The 20998-nt window shown below is 40.4% G+C and overlaps 1 protein-coding gene across 4 annotated transcripts in view; it reads right to left on the bottom strand.

The window, feature by feature from the left end:
* Positions 1 to 621: 621 nt before the first annotated feature.
* The window catches only part of LOC103479581 (5'-AMP-activated protein kinase subunit gamma-2-like), a 30746-nt gene continuing 10369 nt past the window's right edge, over positions 622 to 20998 (bottom strand). The window contains exons 1-14 of one of the 4 annotated variants that reach the window (XM_008434090.3): positions 19825 to 20721; positions 11768 to 11997; positions 9420 to 9471; positions 7385 to 7491; positions 6176 to 6257; positions 5485 to 5543; positions 5363 to 5408; positions 5211 to 5265; positions 4987 to 5113; positions 4474 to 4639; positions 4341 to 4378; positions 4115 to 4261; positions 3934 to 4027; positions 622 to 1833 (exon numbers count right to left, since the gene is read on the bottom strand). In XM_008434090.3, the coding sequence (XP_008432312.1) occupies positions 1802 to 1833; positions 3934 to 4027; positions 4115 to 4261; positions 4341 to 4378; positions 4474 to 4639; positions 4987 to 5113; positions 5211 to 5265; positions 5363 to 5408; positions 5485 to 5543; positions 6176 to 6257; positions 7385 to 7491; positions 9420 to 9471; positions 11768 to 11997; positions 19825 to 19918 (1329 nt within the window). In that variant the 5' untranslated portion in view covers positions 19919 to 20721 and the 3' untranslated portion in view covers positions 622 to 1801. Of the gene's footprint in view, positions 1834 to 3933; positions 4028 to 4114; positions 4262 to 4340; positions 4379 to 4473; positions 4640 to 4986; positions 5114 to 5210; positions 5266 to 5362; positions 5409 to 5484; positions 5544 to 6175; positions 6258 to 7384; positions 7492 to 9419; positions 9472 to 9783; positions 9923 to 9942; positions 10270 to 11767; positions 11998 to 19824; positions 20722 to 20998 lie in introns of those variants that run through there. The other 3 variants (XM_081598788.1, XM_008434091.3, XM_008434093.3) reach the window with 3 other exon arrangements.

Raw genomic sequence — 20998 nt, 5'->3', positions numbered from 1 at the left:
CGAAGCCTTGGCTCTGTGAGAGAGATGAGGATCCTGATCTCACATGATAATCGGCAGGAGAGAGATGACTGGGGAGGGGGGAAGTCTGTGTGGGGTGTCTGCCAGCTCCAACTCCCTGGCATCAACACCTAAACCGTGTTCAAGCTGTGAAAAGAGAAAACTCTGAGAACACACAGCGTGACATGTGTGTCTCCCATTAGTTTTTGGAGGCTGGTTAAAAGTTTCTCAACATGAAAAGCTTAGGTTATTGGTGCAGATGACTGTACGTAAAACAAAAATAATTTAAAATCAGATTTGGTTAAAATGTAAGAATATAAAAATAAAGGCCATTCAAAACTAAAGAGTACTATTCAATTTTTTTCAATGTAATTTCAAACAAAACGATTGTACTTTTTAGTTTGTACACATTTGATGTTAATTTTCTCTGTATAGAACATCTATAATACTTACAGTCTGAACGCAGGAGACAGACACCAGTCCACCACCGCAACAGTATAAGGTTAAGCACAGATAAAATACATAGACTGATGTCCATTAGAACTTGCGATGTTACCAAGGATTTAAAATTTCTGCTCCCAGTAACTAAATACAGAAATCAGTAATGCAGGAAAATGACTCGGCTTTAGAGTACATTCAGTGTCTGTTTATTTTTCTGCAGCCAGAAAAATAGAAAAAGTAAAACAAAGAACATTCATTCTGCTGAAGTGTAGTTTGTCATGCTTTGCACATTTACAGTACATGTTGATTCAATACAAAGTTTCTCTGTATTAGACATATTGCCACAATATATTTACAAAAATAACATTAAAACTGAAGTATCTTTAGACTCGTTAACACATTCATAAAAATAAAGCTTTCTGTGACATGGTTTCTGAGAACAATCTCATTTACAGAAGACGGAGATGAGTCCTGTTGAAATCCAGATGAAACACACAAGCACGTTTGTGTGAAGCCTCCAAACAACTGGGGATACACTGTAAAAATGTCTTCAAACCCCTAAAAATACATTTTCAATCTTATATTTTCATTACAAAAAAAAAAAAGCACTCTGAAGTCATGCCGACAGCGAGAAACCAAACCAATGCTCCAAAAATGTTACACTTCCTCTTCTTGTCTGATTTTCCAGAAATCCTTTCATTAAAACAAGTTTTTTAATAACCCAACTAAATGAAAGACAGCCTCTGGAGCGTGGGGTTGAAAATGTCAGCTGTGTTTTTCTTTATTGCAGCAACATGCTGAAACTACAGCTTTCATTTGAAACCGTAAACTCAAAAAGGACCACAGTGAAGTGGGGCGCGAGGGACGCAAAAAGGCACGGATAATTGGGCGTTGAGCGAAGTTATGTTGGCACTGGCCATTATTCTCCTAATGACAGCAGTCGTCCAATCTCTGTGGGTAGAAATATAGCTTCACAACTGAAATGAGTTGCTTTACGGATGCTGAAGTGTGACTTTAAATCTGACGAGAGCTGCATGACTGTAACTAGTTGAAACCCAGACCCATCAGAAAACATCCTCCACTTCCCCCATACGGTATGCATGTGTTTGCATATACTTTATAATATATCTTTAATGTGTTTGCATCTGATCAGTGTTTAAACAAACTGGAAGAAAGTAAAGAAAACTCATTCGTCAGTGCAAAAAAAAAAAAAATCCACTTCACTCAGCTGCATCAGGCCTTTCAGAGCCGCTACAGCCCCGCTGATGGTGACGGTCTCCAGGACTTCCACGCCGGCTTCGCACAATCAAACCTTAAACGTAAGTTCACTCACTTCCATTACAAAAGCTGATGCACCACAAACTCATTCAGTAAGATTCTCCTCCTTACAGGCATCTGCAACGAAAACAGCAGAGTAAAGTCAATCACTGCGTCAGGCATCCTTTTGCAAACAGTTAAAACTTGTTTTCACAAATTAAGAGCTGTGTAGGAATCGTGCACCAGGATGTCAAAAGTAATATGCATTTAAATGTTAGACACACCAGTCAGGCAAAACATTAAAACTGCTAGAGTAATATTGTTACAACAGTGGTCGACAGATGTGCTATATACTTGGTGGTCTGACTTCTCTCAGAACACCATCGGGATGCTGAAGACATTTTGAAATTTTGAAACTGGAATAAGCTTTTCGTTCTTTGTTGTGTTTTTGGGGAAAGTACTTGCTTGGTCCCTATGTTATGTTTGGGCAACATGTTTCTGCACAGATAAACAGGGTGGGGTTCTGCAAAACTAGACCTTTGGGGAGAGAAGACATGTTTGAGTTAAGCGACCCTGACTTTTATCAGCTGGAACTTTATTACCCAGAACACCTGAACCCTCCAACCCTCTGGGTTCATGTAAATTAGGCCTTGACTACAAGTGTTACTCCTATGCAGCCAATGTCTAGCAAGAGTGTTGCAGTTTGTGTGTCGCTAACATGATAATAAAAACCTGCAATTTTCAGCAATAAGACTATGAACGTCTATAACTTGGGAGAAGTCAGTCCAAGCTCTGACTGGTTTATGTATTTCATGAATTTTCTGACAGATTTGTAAGGAATTGAAGCGGAATTGAAGCGGGATAAAAACCTGGACGTCTACAGCCGAGACTTCTGATTCTTTCACATCTGTTACGCCGGGAAACTCATCACATTATATTTATAGTCATTCTGCACATTCCTAAAGAATTATACTTTTATTTATGTGATTTGGAAGATAAATTTGATAAAATATTCTAACAAGGTATTGATATTATACTGCTTGGGCTCTGCTCCCTCTGGCTGCCCAGACGACCAAAAGTAGACATCTCATTTAAAATATGTTGAAGTTAAAAGTCCAAAGAATATATAAAACTGTAGATGGGGTTAAATTGGGGTAGCTGGAACAGCAAAAAAACAAAAATGCTACCAAACAGAAATGTTACAACCCTTCTTTAAAAAATCTCCACTCTAAAGCTCCAGGGCAATAAACATTACCACCCTGGGGCTGTTTTCAGCCAACCTAGTCAGTCTTTAACTGCGGCAGATGTGGTGTAAAGACAGATTTGGGAAGTGGGCTTTAAAATGGATTCTGAAAACTACCATGGTTCCTAAAAAAATATGTCAGAAAGGAAAACTTGGCTAGAGGTGTCCCAAATTTCTGGTGTATGAAAACTAAAATCCAAAACAATGAAAGACTCATATGTTCCCACTAAACCCAAGATAAGAAAACAACGTTTACAGAGGAGTAAAATTTTAAAAGCACAACCATAATAGATTAAACATATAAATACATTTAAACGGTAAGCAGTAACACTGTACAATAGGTCTGATTACACCAAACCTTTCACCCTTAGTGGAGGCCCAAACGCCGCAGTCGGTTGTAAGAACAGTCGATGGATACTGTGTCGAATTTATGAATTAATGAGTGCCTGTGTGTACATTTTCTTCGAAGTGCATCCCACCAATTCTGATCTGCTGGGGGTTTAAGGCCCAGACCCAGAGCTGCCCTGCAGAGCTGGTTAAAGCTCAGCTAGCTTGTTATTTTCTACCCAAGCACATCAATACCAAACATGCTTCGCATCAAAGAGCCGTCTGCGATAAACAAAACGCAGCCATGGACAGTACAAGCCAAGACCTCCAGGAGTTGAATTTTAAACACGAGGAATAGTTATTTACCAGGTGAAAAACTAGCAGATCTCTTTCCTACTGTATGTTTTAGTAAAGTGCAGAGAGTTGATTTCTGTGTAAACAAGCACCGGTGCAGAAAGCATGATCCGGCAGGACAAGCAGAAAGTGGACAAACATCATGCCTTCTGCGGGCTATGATCAGCCACGAGGCAAACGGGTGCTATTCCTACCTGGGGCAGGGGTAGAGGATTGGTGGGTATGGGAAGCTCAGGGTCCAGGACAATGAGAGAGAAGGTGGGGGGGTGGGGGGGGTGGGGTGGATTAGGGCTACCAATGCTGAGCGTCTATACCTGCTGGGCTGAGCACCAGTGCCTGGAGGATGTCTGAAAGGGAAACGATGCCCTCGATGCTGGAGCGCTCATCAACCACCACCAGCCGATGAACCTGGATCAAACACGAGAGATGCAGCTGAAACCAGTCCTCGAGGTGTTCCTGAGCGGCTAAAGGCACAAACGGGTCTTTGTGTCTCACTTCTGCTTTGACTATTCTGTCCACAATGGTCTCCATTGTTTCCATTTTGTGGCACTTAACAACTCCTTCGAAGTACTGCGAGCGATGTTTCAGAGCCTGCGTCACCGTGATGTCCAAGTTATTGTACGTCTTCTCTGCGGCCAAGTTCTGCACGCGGACACAATTACGACGCGGGTCAGCACGGAGAACTATGCATTTCTTCAAAAAGCAAAATGCGTAAACTTACAATCACATCGAATTTGGAATAAATATCCACAACTTTGCCTGCAAGACAAAAAAACCCAAAACAAAATCAAAATTAAGGTAAAATCTTGAATTATTAAAGGGATTTTTTTGGTGATGGATCATTGTTGTTTTACCCGAGTCATCCACCACAGGGAGAGCAGACACCCGTCTCTCCACGAAGATGTTGAGGGCTTTAATGATAGGCGTGTCTGGGTGGATGAAAGCGATTTCATGGTACGTCCCGATGCCGAGCTCACCTAGGGTCTGCTTCATGAACGCTGGCTTTGGCATTTCACACACCTGGGAATTTTAAACACACACCTCAAAAATTTTGTTTCTTGAAAAGTCACTTTACTGCATTGTAAAAGGCATTGATACATGTTTTATATTATATCTCTAAAAAGAGAGAGAAATATGGAGGTCTCTTTTTAAGGAATAACTAAGAAGAATTAACTTGATATTCTGATATGGGAGGATAAATCCAAAGACTTTTGATCAATTCCAACATTGACCACAAGGGGGAGCCAGGCATATGAAAATGAGGAAAAACTTGAACCTTTACATTTCACCTAATTAGGTTTTACAGATTATAATCCTGTAAATTCATCTAAGCAGAATGCGATGACCGAGAACATTTCTGAACTCACAAACAGCTGGAGGAACTTTAGGATCCGCTTGTGTGTGAGAATATAAAGTGCATTCCCTGTAACAGGGTCGATGACAGGCAGGCGGTGAATTTTATTTTTGATGAGGGTGTACACTGCATCAAACAGACTGCAAAAACGGAAAACAAAGAAACGCATCATGAGAGCAACAATCAAGAGGTGCAGAATAAAAACAATGTGTGAAGTTTAGCAGGATTTTAGAAAACCTTGCATCCGGTGATATGTTCACAAGAGGTTTAAACGTTGCTTGAAGATAAACCTCTGAGAGGAGAGAATGAGGCAAATACTGGATTATTAAACCCCCCAAAGATCAGAAGATTACTACTGTAAGCGTGCGTCAACACTTGGAGATACTTGCCTCTCCAAGTTTCAAGCTTGTGTTCCTCCAACTCATAAATTTGCACCTAAAAAAACAAAAACAAAACGATCTCAGTCTTAGGAAAAAAAAGTCATATTTAAATATATGCTGATTAAACTCACCATCGGTGACTTATAGTATCTGTGCAGTATGATGATGAAATCTGTGATTGTCAGCATTCCTGCAGCGAAAACAGATCAAGTCAATAAACACCTCAGAGGAACGCCTGCAGGCATCATGCAGCTGGAAAGAGGGCGTGGTTCGTTCAAGCACGGCGCTGGTTCCCCTTTTTGCTTTATTCTCACGTTGACTTGACATTCATTATTCATCACAGGCAGCAGAGCTCAAACTCAATTCACAACTTGCTCCTCTTTCGACTCCGGAGAACAGACAAAGATGCTTCTTTGACATTTCTACACTCGATATAAATGAGTCATCTCTTGCGCTTTAATAGCTTGGGATGGCTTTAGTGTTCTCCACTCAATAAGGAGACACGCTCTGCCAGCCATGACCGCTAACACACAGCGCAGCCTCGTTGTTTATTTATGGAAAACCAGAACAGCAATGACATTTTCCGTCTCAGTAAAAGGAAATAATTAAGAGATCCCAATGAGGCTTAAATAAAATATAGACCTAAAGGCATAAAACCATCTTTCCTTTACATTTATGTTTTGCACTGTACTGTCTTCATCCAGCAAACTAAGAGAGCTAAACGCACTGTCTCCTTTGACGGATTTTCTAATTTAATTCAATACACGAAATCATTTAAACACAGTTTAATGTGAGTCTGTTGACACATTTAATTGCACTTACCCACAAAGCTTTGCTTCTCTGTGTCCCATAGAGGAGCAGCTCGGACACCGTTAGCCACCAAGGCAAAGAATGCCTTCTTAACCTGCCAAGAAGAGATAAAGATTAATTATCCAATAAAAAAAAACACATTGCCAACCACACATACGTCACATGCTGGTCACTTCATCCGTTTGTCATTTTATTAGCTTCAAGTATGAAAACAACCTGTTTTCAGGTTGAGCCTAATTGATTTAAAGCTATTTTGTTTAATCTCCTTCCATCTAGAAGATTTGGTTACGTGACTAAATGTCATTTAGAAAGAGGAGGTTGGTCAGAATCATTTTAGTTTGTGAGGGATCCTAATTCTTCTTTTCCAAATCCGTCTGGCCCTATTTGAAAAAGAATCTGCTCACTAAAAACAACAAACAATGATTCTTCCACCCTTAACATCAGCAACTTCAACCAAGTGTTCGGAGTGCTGGCATTGAGTCTGTTGCGTCTTTCTGGAGGAATCCTGGTTCAGTTTTCTTTTCAGAATTGCTTTACTTGAGACATAGTGGAAGAGTTTTGAACATATCAAGTCCAGATTTTGATTATGTCACTACAAACCCTTAAGTTGAGCCACCTAGAAATGGACTTGCTGGTCTGCAATGGGTCATTGCTCTGCTTCACAACCCAAGTACACTTGAGTCACCAACTTGTGTAAGGACATTCAGGATTTTCCGGCCAATTTCAGGAAAACAAACTAACCAAAAACTTATCTACTCATTCTGTTATTAAAGTTAAAAAAGCAACTGTCCAATATAATAAACGTTTAATGTAAAAATGTGAGTGCATCATGACAACACTAACTATAAAAACAAACTAAATGGCAAAATGAATGGTCAAAAACTTGGGGCTGTAACATAGCTCTTGGTCTTGCGTTTTTTTATGTCTTTGGGTTGATCCTCCAACACCTTCAGATAGGCGATCTCAACTCTCAGCGGTTAAAGATTGACAAGTCAACGAGGTCCTACTCTCCTTGGATTACTGTTTAACAGCTTCAAGGCAATACAGCGAAACATTTCACAGAAATTGCTCTAAGGTAAACTCATTGCATTTTGTTGTACATTAACTAAAACCGGAAGTCTGTTTCTATTCCCAAGACGAAAACTTCAAAGAAACGGAAACAAAGCTTTTATTTATGGGGTTCGGAGCACGCATTTCAAGTCGGGAGAAAAATGTACTAACTTGAAGCGCTGTGTCAAACACGACCAGCTTGGAGCTTGTGGGGACGATGTCGTAGCACTTGTGGGATTTCATAAAGCGCATGTAAATATCACTCTCGGGTTCAGCAGCTGAAAGAAAAATACTTTGTAAGTAAGGTAAAATCTCCTGAGGAATGCGTAATGACAGCTTGGAAACAACGCATGCACACACATAAACAACACACGCACGCGCAAAACAGCCTAAACAGCCATTACGAGCAAAACGGACCACTTACTGCCACTTCCCTGCTCCAGCTTACTGATAATTACCCACTGCTTTAAACGTCAACAAACAAACAGTGGAAAATCTTGGGAAGGAAAAGTCCTTGTGGTCTCAAAGTCTTAACAGTGAGAGCGAGAAACATTAAAATTGTTTTTCCAATATTCGATGATATCACACAAAGCTACTAAAGTGAATAAATGACAGATGTTTTTTCCACTTTATGAGATTGTAGGACATTTGATCAAAGTTAAGACTTTCCTATTTCATGAAATTTTTTTAAATGCAAACAGTCCTAAAATATACTCCCTTATTTGTATTACTTCAGTTCACTACACATTCTTTTTTACCTTCTTTTCCTTGTATTTTACAGTGCTTAAATTCCATTTTAAAAATTGTACTACCCATGCTTTTTGTGTAATAACAAAACTGTAAATATAACTTGATGTAGAATGTTTTACAGCTGGGTGTCTCCTTGTTTTGCTACTTTTGTTGTACATCAGGTTAAATATATCACCTGAAAAATAATCTCACACACACACATGTGCCTATTGTGACATAATAAGGCATATAGCATCTGATTAGCATTATTTTTTGTCTGTACATTTGCGTTTTTCTTGTTTTTATATCAAACTCTTCATTTTTAGGAGATTACTGTATTCTGTATGAATGCAGCTAAAGGTTTTAGCCATATGATGCGAGAATCCTGCATGGATGTTGGGAAAATCTGACATTGGGAATACTAGGGGAGACAGAAATGGCCAGGCTTGATGCAGAACTGCTGCATCCACTGCTACTTCTGCTGAAAATAATCAACCCGACCCAAGCCTGACTTAGTTAGGTCAGCCTTGAGTTAGGCCGACTGTGCTTAATCTCCCCTTAAGTACATTTATATTCAATAAATTAGAATATGCGCTCTGATGAGACTCATTTTGTTGATTTAAAAGCACCCTTTGGAAATCTTTCACCAGGTATTAAACTTTTTTTCTTTTACTAAGGGTACATTTCTGTATTAAATGTTTTTCTTTTATTGTTCTGATGTAATAATCTAATTCAAAAGGTCATGTTTTCATCAAATGTGGACAGAAAACCATAATTAGATGACTTTACAGAAATAAAGGCTTTCAAACAATTGGTGTTTAAATCATCTATATAAAAGTGTTTCACTCAGTGATAAAGATGCTGAAAAAAAAGACTTTTCAATAGTATTCCAATTTACTGAATGTGTCTTAAGTTTGTGTAAGCTAAATAAGTAATTGTTCAAACTGCATGCATTGCCCCCATCCTGTCAAATCCTCTAACCCACCAAGCCATGACTCAGACCTGCAAGGTTAATCACCTTGCAACTCAAATGTCTCGGAACCTATGTGGAAATAAGCCCAGTCATTCATCCGCTTTAGTGTTTACCAATACCAGCTGATCTTACTTCTCCCTCTTGTGATGTCATTGGCACACATAAGGACAAACTTGGTGTCATTTCAAAATCTTGTAATTGAACCCCTTTTTTTTTTCTTTACCCAAATGTGTCAAGTCTAAATTTGTACATAAAATAGCACTGGTTAGTATCGTTAAAACTTCAACATACAGTGTAAAATATATATTGGAAACAATTCTGAACAGACAATTTACAATATTATGTGCGTTAAGACCCTTTAAATTTTTTTTTGCCTGGACCAACACAAGAAACTGGAAACAACTGCAATACCTGCTAGATTCCAACACTTTCGCACCGCGTTAAAGCAAAGATTTACAGCGTTAAAAGTGGTGAAGAGCAGCGCAGGCTGAGCGGGACACTCACCATCATCGTCTAGTTCAAGTTTCTCCAGCATACCTTCGAATAAGCCGTAGACCTGTGGGAGAAAACAGGCAAGAAGTTGGGAGTGAGGAGCGCGGCAGCGGGTCAGTGCAGCCAAAAAAAAAAAATTGCAGTAAATTGGTAGTGAGCAGCAGGCTGACGCCGACTCTTCCTCTCTGCAACTTACAGCAGATCAAACCGACTGAGAAAAAAAAAAAAAAAAGAAAAAAAAAAACTCCCAGCAAGTGTAAGACAGCTGAGCGGCGTCTATTGCCTCAAAGATACTCCCCAAGTGTGCTAAATACAAGCAGACAACCTGTCAGAAATATACATCTTCAGCGGCGCATAATATTTTGAGCGTACACACCCCCTCTTGAACAACACACAGTGGATCGGTCCTGATCTATTTGGTGCAGCGGGGAGCGGGGCCGCTGTACTGTTCACAGAGACGTGTGTAAATTAAACCCCGACACAACGAACCATCTTTAGACGTCGTCCAACGCGTAAAAAGTCACAGGGAGCTCACCAAATGGAAAAGAGCGAAGGACGAAGCGGGTGGAAAAAGCAGGAAGCTCCGCGCTCTGACGACACGCCCCTCCAGGCAGGACAACCTGACTGCCTCACCATATTAGGAAATCCTTCCCGTTGCCTAGCAGCAAGAAGCTGGGGATGCCTCGTCAAGCGTTCATTACTTGAAACAAACACGACCTAGATCTACGAAACATCTTCCCGATCGCACAGCTATGACATCATGTAACACAAAGTGGGTTAATTAGATCTCTTCCAGGTCCCAGCTGGGTATACGCTGCGTCATGCTGCGAGATTAGCATACGCAAAGTCTGCTTGTTAATGCACGTTTGTCCGCCCTATGTGCTGCCAAGCAGTTTCACAGCAACCCTCTGCAGCAGGAGGGGAGGATAAGAGGGAAGGGGGGGGGGGGGGGTCTTCTACACCTGCTTTGGGATGCTCCACAGTCTCCCCAGCGGTGCTCTGTAATGATGACACAGCACTTCTCCAGCCAAAATCTCCCCCTGCACTCTCATAAATCAGATCCCGCTGCACCACGCCAGGCATGTGGCCTGCTTTATACTACGGCAAGCCTCTGGGAGGCACACACCCATTCAGCGAATAGCACTTAAAATGGAAAATGGCGAAAGGTGAATTATAACATAACATTATGATTTTTTTTTTTTGAGGTGGCAGAGAGGAACCACAAGTCTTCAGGCGTTAATAGTTAAATATTGATTCACCTTGGTTGGCTGGAATCCACCATCACTGCAGGCGGATGGGTTCAGACAGCTTTTTAGATAATTATTTATTCTAAAGCCACGAGAGTCATCAGTAATTCCTCGTTAGCCAAAGGAGATAAGATATGAAATACTCTGTCAAGACTGCCGGAATCCTATTATACCTTAAAGCTAACTCAGTCTGAGAAGAGAAGAGAGCACACAGTAACTGTTTTAAAGCCTTGGACGTTTTCACAATGTAGTCAGACTGCAGCATGTAGTTTTGACAACATGTCATCATTTTTATGACATAGAAAAACCCAAAGTGTTCCAATAAATGCAAAAATAAAAATAAAAAAAAGTCTGGGACGCATCTGTATTCAGCAAACCCTGAGCAGAATCACCTTTTGCAAGAATTAGAACCGCAGAAACTTTTGGGGTATGTTTCTACCAATTCTTTGTGAAATAGATTTAATACAGAGTATCTCTGAATATGTACTTTCAGTCAGTCTAGCACATTAGACTGCTGGAGAAAGGTATGCCCACAGCATGAAGCTGCCACCACCATATGTCAGCACAAGGTTGATGTGTTCAGGGTGATGTACGGTGTTGGTTTTGCTCATCTGAGCAAAGCACCTTCTACCACAGGTATACTGTGTCCCCTTCATAGCTAGGGGAAAAACTGTAAGAGGAACATCTCATGACTGTTTGTCATGCCTGGACAAATAGTCACAAGGTGTCCTGTTTGTCAACAGATATTTGTCACTTGAACTGCTCTCAAGTAACAGAGCTTGAGATTTGCATTGGCGGATTTCACTGCCACCACTGTCCAAATAAACTTTTATGAGTCTGAGGAAAGAAGTGCATGAGTCATAGACAGGAAGAATTTAAGACTGCTGTTGTGTATCCAAAAGGGAAAACGGTTAGAGTAAACATCCCATGACCCATGCAGGATAATTGTTGCATTCATCTCACGCTGCTTTCTCCAAAACTTACAAGAGTCCTTGCCATTTGATTTTAGTTTTGTCCTTTGGGTGTCACAGATAATTGTGAAATAATTCGGCTTCATAAAAAAGATAAAAGACGGACTTTGTGAAGTATTCATTTTACATTAGCATGACTCACATGTTGTGAGGTAGAGATGGGTGGCACAGGGCTGGTTGATGGGATCGGGGGTTTGGTGTGGGGAAGGCTGAAGCGCTGTCCTGTGTCCGGAGGCGTGGACAGGGAGCGGGCTAGGGTACCGGGCTCCAGGCGTTCTGGGCTGGGGCCGCTTTGCTGCTGGGCCTCCTGGCTGAACACAGGCTGGTTCAATGCCTGGGTCGGAGTGGTGGGAGGTGTGGAGAACCCAGAAGCTGCAGAGAGAGAGATAAGGTTCACGACAGATAAGTCATCTCATCTTTTCTTTCTTTGCATTTGTACCCATTTTTTTTCCTTTAAGCAAAGCTGGCTGACAATGTAGATATGCATCACAGAGGTGCTGCCGTTATGACCAGGGAGGACATCAGTTGTCTAAATACTATACCTAAGCAGGACTGCACCGATTTATCGACTAGCTGATTTACCTCAATTTTGGGAGATCGGTGATCGGCTGATACTTGAATGTGAAGCCGATGTTATCCACCAATCTTATCTATCTCAGCAAAGGTCTAAAATAAACCACTCTCCTCTTTTGCTTTGAGAGAGGTTTGACTGACAGACCGGCCCACCAGTTTATTTCTGCACCAGTGACGTGCGGTCAGGAGAGGCAAGTGAGGCAGAGCCTCACCTGTCATAATGGAAAAATATAATAATAAAAGAATGTATGTTGCTATTTTCACCCTGTGGTTAAAGTATTTATTTTTTATTTAGCTTAACCAATTCTGATCATTTTTTCCTTCAAAAATTGGTAAATTTTCTCATTTTCCCATTCAAATGCTCGGAAGCAAAGCCGGTGAGGCAGCAGTGAGCTGAGCCTCACCTTTGATTGCTCAACCTCTCGCTAACTGCGCTGGCTGCCTCTCAATGAGAGCATGTTCCTCCTGTCTGAACGTTGCCAATAAAATGGTTAAAAAACATTTAACATATGAACTGATTTTCCATAATTTAGCTTATGTATATAATGTACAGTGCTTTTTGTCACAAAATGTGTGTGTAACATGTTTCGTGTGCTGAGGAGCGATCAGAAACGGCAGAGAACAGATTCGAGGTGAAGCAGGCAGTTCTCTTGCCTCATGGCAGGGGGCGCTCATGATCCCAGACATTGTACCTCCACAACTGCAGAGTAAGACACAGTAACAGCGAGCTAGCCATACAGTAAAGTTAAGCGCAGCGATCTATTTATAGTTTTCTCCTCGTATCACAGCAATCACTTATTAATAATTGCAAAATAAACATTAAGCCTAAAACCATACCACTGCAACAGCTGAATGTTCCGTCTGTTGCAGTGCCAGCTGAATGTTTTTGGACTGTGGGAGGAATCCGGAGTACCCGTGCATGCACAGGGAGAACAAGCAAACTCCATGCAGAAAGACCCAGAGAATCAAACCCACAACTGCACCTTCTTGCTGCAAGGTGACAGTGCTACCAACTCAGAATGGACTTGGGTAAAAATGAGTGTATTTTTTATAAATAAAGCTACCCTCACAATATTTTGCAAAAGCAAGTCATAACATCTCTACTTGACCACTAGTTGGCACTATTGGTGTATTTTCTTTCTCTGCAATATTTGACAACTGGTCTGATTAAGTTTAGTTTTTTTCTTAAAGAACCAATAAATTTGACATAAACTTTAACAATCTTAATCTCTACTTTGGTCAACATATCTGCTTAAAACAAATGTTAAAATATTATTTTAGTTAGTTTTGCATCCTCCTGATTGTTTTCACAAAAAAATCTGCTTTAGGGAGTTCAAAGGTCAGCTCATAAACAAAAGCAAGCAAGTGCTGTAAAAACAAAAAAGGTGATGAATAATGGATTAACTGAGCATAAATCACTACCGGGGGAGATCCCGCCTCCTGTTGTTGAGAGAGTGACTTTAAATTCCCATGTAATGGTCAGCTGTCTGTGACGCAGCGGCTTCGTCAGACTGGGGACGTTTATCACATGACAGCCTGCCTGCTCTTTCACGTCAGGCCTGGCAAGCTTGCGTGGGGCGACATGCGACCCTCACGTTGCTACGGGTGCTCCCCCGTGACATATTTCTGAGACCTGACAATAAGCTACGACATGGGCTACATGGTTCACATTACAATCTCTTTGCCCTGAATTTCGAAGGAATGAGAAAAGCCGAAGAAGAAAGGGAGTTTAGTTTTTTTTTATTATGACAGATATAAACGCTTTAAACACTTGGATATTAGTGAGTTCAGGCAACATCTCATGTTTCTGTACCGCAAAAGAGAGCGGTTTAAAATAATATTTAGACACAAACTTAAACATAACAGTATTAAGTCGTGAAACATTTTAGTCAAAGCAGATCCTGATTATTTTCCCCTTTAACACTATCTCTTGACATTTAGTTGGCGCTCAGCAGGCCTCTTTGGTGTGCCCAGCTTCCGCTGTCTTTTTTTAGCCACGCTGCTGAGGCACATTCCACAGGAGCAGATAACAGCGGGCCTGCGAGCCCTCTCATCTGTCTGGGTAATAGAGGACAGTTAGGCACCAGCCGGGAAATGGGACATGGATGCGTTGCTGCAAAGAATTCATCCTGATCCAAAGCAAACAATCATCTAATTTAACTTTAACGTTATCAAAGAGGAGATCAATTCTGACGCAATTAACTGTATAGAAAAACAAAAACAAAAAAAAAATCAAACCAAGGTGTTATGCTTTAACGTTGGCTGCTAGTTAAAACTAACAGAAAGGTATACCTAATACAGATGAGCACATTATTTCAGCTTCTCAAATATATGGAAAGTTGATTATTTTAATGAGGGGAGGGGCGGGGGGACGTTTGGATGCTTAGTTGGACTAGAAAAAGTCATAAAATGAGATTATAATTATTCTGGTAGCAATTTACTGTTCCTAGTGAAGCAAATCAAATAGACACATTTTTCAAATAATTTTCTTACAAAATAATATTCCTGAGCTATTTTGACAATAAACAGTACAACAATTTCAATCAAAAAAGCAAATTATCTCGGAACAAAACTATTAGTGAATGTTATTGCCTTAAAGTCTTTAGCAGCTCCAAATTAAAATCACAAAATCCAACTTGGTTGCAGTTTTGCATTGGTCTGTACCCAGGCTGTATTAACACGTTTTACAGCAGCGACGTGTTAGTGCAACACCCATAAAAGCGGATCCTCTCAGCCCTTGAACAGTCCTGACTCTTGGAGCAATATGAAACTTACCATTTGAATTCAGTCCAGCAACTAAAGCTTCAGTCATTTATTTGTCACTCAGTGAGCAAACTTCTGCAGCAATGTTGCACTATGAATCTCAGTCGTCCAAGAAGGACAGCATTTCTATACACTAGTTAAAACTGGGGCAAAGGTAGGAGGGCCTCCTGCGGCTCATTTACTAATAATTTATAGTCATATGTCAGCTACACTAAATCACTTCCCCATATTAGAATACATATAAATATAAAAACAGTATCACAACCAGATTTTTAAACAGTATTACTAAGAAGTACTAAGACGCTTTCTGATAGGCCACGATTAATTTTCACATGCAGAAGATGAAATCCCAAAGGATGCTGTCTAACAATAGGAGGAATGTGGTTTTTGATTCTGCAGTGCCCAGGCTCTGGATCAAAGGACTGAAGTGGCGTCGAGTCAAGAAGACAATATTTGTCTTCTTTATAGGGACTCTTTACGCAGAGTACAAAATTTAAAGGTTTTATTTTTTTTGCAATTTTAATGATTATGGCTTACAGGTAAAGAAAACCCAAAATTCTGAATCTCAGAAAACCAGAACATCACATTAGACCAATCAGAAACAGATGCTTTAAGCACAAATGTCAGGCTTCTGAAATGTATACGTACATTTCCAATCACACAATGCTTGATTGGGCCTCATCTTGGAAAAATGACTGCATCAATGCATCACGGCATAGAGGAAATCAGCACTGCAAAGGTGTAGTGAAAGCCCAGATTGCTTTGACAGGTGCCTTCAGGTCATCTGCTTTACTGCCTCTCCTGTCTCTCATCTTCCTAATGATAACCGCATATAGATCTTCTATTCTATGTTTTGCTGGCCAATCAAGAACAGCAACACACTGGCCATTGAACCGGCTTCTGGTACCTTCGGCAGTGTGGACAGGTGTCAACTCTTGCTGGAAAATAAAATTAGCAACTACTTATGACTTGTCATCAGATGGAAAGCGTAAAGTTCTCTAGAATTTCCTAGTAGACAGCTGTATTGACTGCAGACTTCAGAAAACCCAGTGGACCAACACCAGCCGTTGGCATGGCGTCCCAAACCATCGTAGACTGTGCAAACTTCTCACTGGACTTTAAGCAATGTGAATTCTCTGCCCCTCTCCTCCTGGCTGAGCCAAAATAAAGCAAGAAACTAGTCTCTCAAAATAAGAGAGGCTTTTCTGACTTTCTGCACAGCTGCTCCATTGTCCTGTTAAGTTAAAGTAATCTGCAGCTGTGTCAGATTCTCTGATATTAGCAAAAGAACAACAGGTTGCGACGGATAAACGTTTTGTTTTTCTTTAATTAAGTAATCCAGGTTCAATGCTGAATATTTACCTTGTCAAAATGTGAACTTTTGCAGATTTAATGCTCTGACCAGGTCTCATAAAGACGACGCTCATCGTGACATTGGATTGAGCTGAAAAAAATCTTTTATTCCACAGATATCATTCCTGTGTTTGTTAAATCACGCAGTGTGCATGACATTGTAGAAAACTGTGATAAATATTTAATTAGATGCATGTCGAGATTTCCTGAAGTGAATCATCTACTAATTTAGAGCACAGTAAGCTTTTGAAATGAGAGCATTCTTTGGTTCTGCTTCGTAGAACTGCTGTGCATCCCTAACACCTTGAATTAGACTTCTGGTTTCTGCCAGAAAGATACTGTTATCTTGTGACTTGGAACTGTTTCTTCTCTGAAAAGTAAACAGGATTCGTAAAAGTAGGCTGGATTTTGGCCTTGACTGAGTAATAATTCTATGAAAACACATTCATGAAACTCCACAGTCTGATTACATTCTGATAAGATGACCTCTACGATACTGCTAATTAATGGTATTGACAGTGAGACACTAGAAAACGGCCTCAACAAATCAGTTTTATCCAGCCTCACTGACTTGGTCAAAGACTTGGTCGCAATATATTTCTCAGAAAAAGTTCCAGCAAAGTCTATTTTGCTTTGTTTCTCTTCTCTCGAAGACCTTTTCTCCTTCGTCTAATTTTTCTTTGGAGCAATTCAAGGTGGAAAACCATCAAACGCCTTGAGAGATAAACCAACTCTGTTTCCCCACAACGACCATCAGGGCAGATTAAACAGCTGTGCAGAGATTCCTCTGTCAGCAGCGCTGGAAAAAAGAGGATGGTGAGAATCATGTGTCAAGAGACCAGTAGACTGTTCTGTGTTTGTTCTTTAAATAAATATTAATCTGAAGGGATTCTAAGACATCTCCTCCCTTTCCTTAATGATTGCAGTTCAAATTCAAATTCCCTGGAAATGTCAAATAATTAAAAAAAAAAACTCTTCAAATGAATTAACTTCATAAAAGAAAAACTTCATTCAAAAGCTATGAGAGTTATTTGAGACCAGTTGATGTCGGAAACAATCTATGTATGGGAAGTGATATTTCCCACATATAATTAGGTGAAAAAAGAAACAACAACAAAAAACTGGGACACCCCATTAATATTCTGTTTTTTTTTTGTTTGTTTTGTTTTTTTAACATATCAATGTCTAATGATTTTGTTTAATCTCTAAAAGATGTTAAGACATCCTGTTATAACATCCTCCATGATGGTGGCTTGGCTGTACAAAACCAAAATGAGACACTTGGGAAAATGTTCCCTGCTCCTCACTTTCTGCTGTGAGATATTTAAGGGGTTGTACAGCCCATTTCAAGTAATCCCAGAATATTTGTGGATATCTGGGCTTTGATTCTGCCAATCCCAGGCTTTCCATCTCTTAATTCTCAGCCAGAGCTTGGTGGATTAAACAGTTCTTGTCCAGAGCCATTGTCATGCTGCAGAGATGGTCACTTTTTCCTCTGATACATATTAAGACCTCATGGTGGGATTTATGATGGTGAGCTGACCAAATCCTGCTGCAGTAAAGCATCTCTGAACCATCACACTTTAATGATTTATGATAGGTAGGAGTTTTTTTTTTCTGGAAAACTGGATTTGGAATCTGCCAAATATCTCTGTTCTTGTGTCCAAGTAATTAAGTTTCAAACTCATTCGTCCACAGAACTATTCTGGACTTTGTCAATGTTCTCTCTGGCAAACTTCCGTCTGGGTCTTGTGTTTTTCTCAGAGAGCAAAAGTTTTCTCCCTGCAGAACTTCCATCAGAGCTTAACTTGCCTAGTCTCTTTCTGGTTGTTCAACCAATATCAACAAAGTTGATCATTCTTAATTTCACTATTTTTAAAAATCTTTTGGGAGCCTCATAAGCTGGTACAAGTCTAGGATTCTTTTAATCTTAGCATACATTCACGTGCACACGATGTGATTTGCCTGTGTGCAATTTTAGCCATTTAAAGCTGGGAAAACAGTCAGTTTCCCGTCTTTTGCCAAAACAGAGGCTGGAATTTTGTGGCTTGTAATTTATAGAATATTTCAATAGATCCGTAAGTCCGTTTTTTATTATTATTTATATCACTTCTACTTTCCAAGTATTGTTCAAATTAATATTAAATATCCAAATGTGCAAGAAAAACATGATGCAGGCTGCTTTACCCAAAAGCATCTACTTCATCTCGATATGACAGCTTATACTCTATTTTAGTGACGTGCTCCAAGTGGAGCAGCTATTCTGAACTCCCCTCGGATAACAGGACAGAAAAAAAAAATGACATTGAAGGGACACAAAGTAGAGTAGCTATTAATTACTCTGGTGCTAGAAAACAGATTAATTGATTTCAGTTTGCATCATTCTATCAAAATCCTACAATGCTGGCTATAATATTTAATCCAAAAAACTACAAAAGGTGCATTTAATATGAACTCTGCAGCAAAGAAAAAACAAAAAACAACCTGCTGACTGCCTGGACCGTGCACATAGCCATAGCATATAAGCTTGTGTCCCAGTACTGCGTTTGTTGATGCAGATGCATGGCGGCACGTGTGAAATTAAAGATTAGCTGCACCAGTGGTGCCTCAACTCTATGCGTCGCTGTAATGGTGATCATAAACAGCATTGTTACCTATGCAATCTGCAGCCCTCTTGTCTTTTCTAAATGGCAATAAGATAGAGAAACACAACCAGGTTAGAGTGATTACAAGAAGAGCTTGGCTGTTACCTTGTGTGAAAGTTATTTCAGTATTATTCAGATTGACCAGCATACAAAAACATGTTACACCTGTGTCAGAAAAAACAAACAAAAGCTGACAACTAAAAAGGTCTGGCATAATGCATCCAGACTGAGGCAGGCATAGTTGTTGTTTTTTTTTTTTTAGCAACGCGTCAGTCATTTGCATTCCTCAAAGATAAAAGATTTCACTTTCAAATGTTGTAACATTGAATACAATCTGTGTGTGGATCTGTTCTTGTTGTGCATAAAAGTAGATTTGCAGATAGTGACTCAAAATAGTTTCCATTGAGATATTGATGTTGCTGGTTATTTTGTAGGCTGTAGTCTGTGGCTCTCTATTCTGGCACTTTCAGCTAATAGAGTTCTTAGTCCCAATAACCGTGATTAATAAGCACAAGATAAAACAGAAACATTAATAGTTCAGCCCCCAGATAAAGCATAAAATAACAAAACGGAATTGGTTTGCATCAGTGAGTCCTTAAGCCACATTTCAGACATTGTAGCTCACTGCTCACTTACACCACAGCAGTCCTACTGATGCCAAATACAGCAGCATAGCGGCAGACTTAGTGAAAGCTGAATGTCAGTTTAGAAAACTTTAACAAATGAACCCTGATGTTCAATGTTAAGAATACTTGATGCAAAATGTATTCTCATGACATGAGAGTCTCACTAGAACAAGAAAAAGTGTCTAAGAAAGCTGGAAATCCTGTCATAGGTGAGGCAAGTGAGGAGTGTGGAACGTTACCGGCCAGACACGAAGCCTCGGACGGATGCCTCCCTTCTAGCCCATCCTGCTCTTTTCGTTTCTTGCTCCTCCTTAGGCTGCCAAACCGCTTCATGGAAAGCAATGGGTGGTTGACTCAAGACTCAGTGTGGTCATGACCATTCGCATCACGATGGGAACGCACTCTCAAAACTGCCCCGAGTGACAGTCACTCCATTTACTTTGTTTTTGCTCTGTTTTGTTTGTTCGCCGAGAATAAATCCAGATTAGTAAAAACGATAGTTGATGGAATTAATTAGAGAAACTCTCCAATATAAAATATGGCGTGAACAGTAAATAAGAAGGAGGAAGAAAAAGTAAGTGCTGAGCTAGCAGGAGGCGGTATGCAGGTCATAAATTCAAAATAAAAAGACAAGCATGTAAAAGCTGTAAATTCCAGAGAGCCAGAGTGATGCTTGGGTCAGGGTGCCTCTCCTTCTCTCTCAGAGGCGCTGGCGCTGTAAATTGTCAGGTGCAGCTGTGGGTGGCATCTCTCTAATATAGCAAGTCGCTCCACTGCTGTAAAAGGAGGCGAGTCCACACAAAAATCCCTGCTGATTGGCCGAGGCGGGCCGTCTCCCCGCCCTCCCTCTTCCTCACGGAGTAAATTCAGCACAGGAACATCTGCTTCGCTCAGTCATCACGTGAGGTCACTTCGTCAGGCTGCTACTGGGGGTAAACGCATTCATCTGATCTTGCAGTTTAACACAATGCGGTTGCCCGGCTCGGGGACAGTTGTGCGGCTCGGTGTCTGTAACCTGACCTTTAAGAGTGCTGAGAACAGCCCCCCTGTCAGATGACGGCAGCGGGACATCCCATGCTCTGTCAGCTGATCAGAAAGCTGCAGTTCAATACTAGTGCCCTCTCCTACCCTCTGCCGATGCCCCCCAACTGCTCGTAATAGTTCAATCTGGGGAAGTATAGATTTCAATTAACATGTTATGCAAGAGGTGAACGGCCAACATGACTTCGGAGCTCAAATTTAATCAATGATTTATGCTTTTAGGATTTTATTACACTCTTAGCAAGAATTAAAAAAAAAATCCAGATATTAAATTCACAAGAAAATGAAAATGTTTCATTGTGGGCGAGATTTCTCCTTAGCTAAAAGAAACATAATAATACCTTGTAAGGGCTGGCGTGCAAGAACGAAGAA

The sequence above is a fragment of the Poecilia reticulata genome, chromosome 17 (genome assembly GCF_904066995.2).
Source record: "Poecilia reticulata chromosome 17, P_reticulata-male-v2, whole genome shotgun sequence".
Taxonomy (NCBI): domain Eukaryota; kingdom Metazoa; phylum Chordata; class Actinopteri; order Cyprinodontiformes; family Poeciliidae; genus Poecilia; species Poecilia reticulata.
The sequence above is the reverse complement of the archived record's forward strand: the minus strand, read 5'-3'. Positions and strand labels throughout refer to the sequence as shown.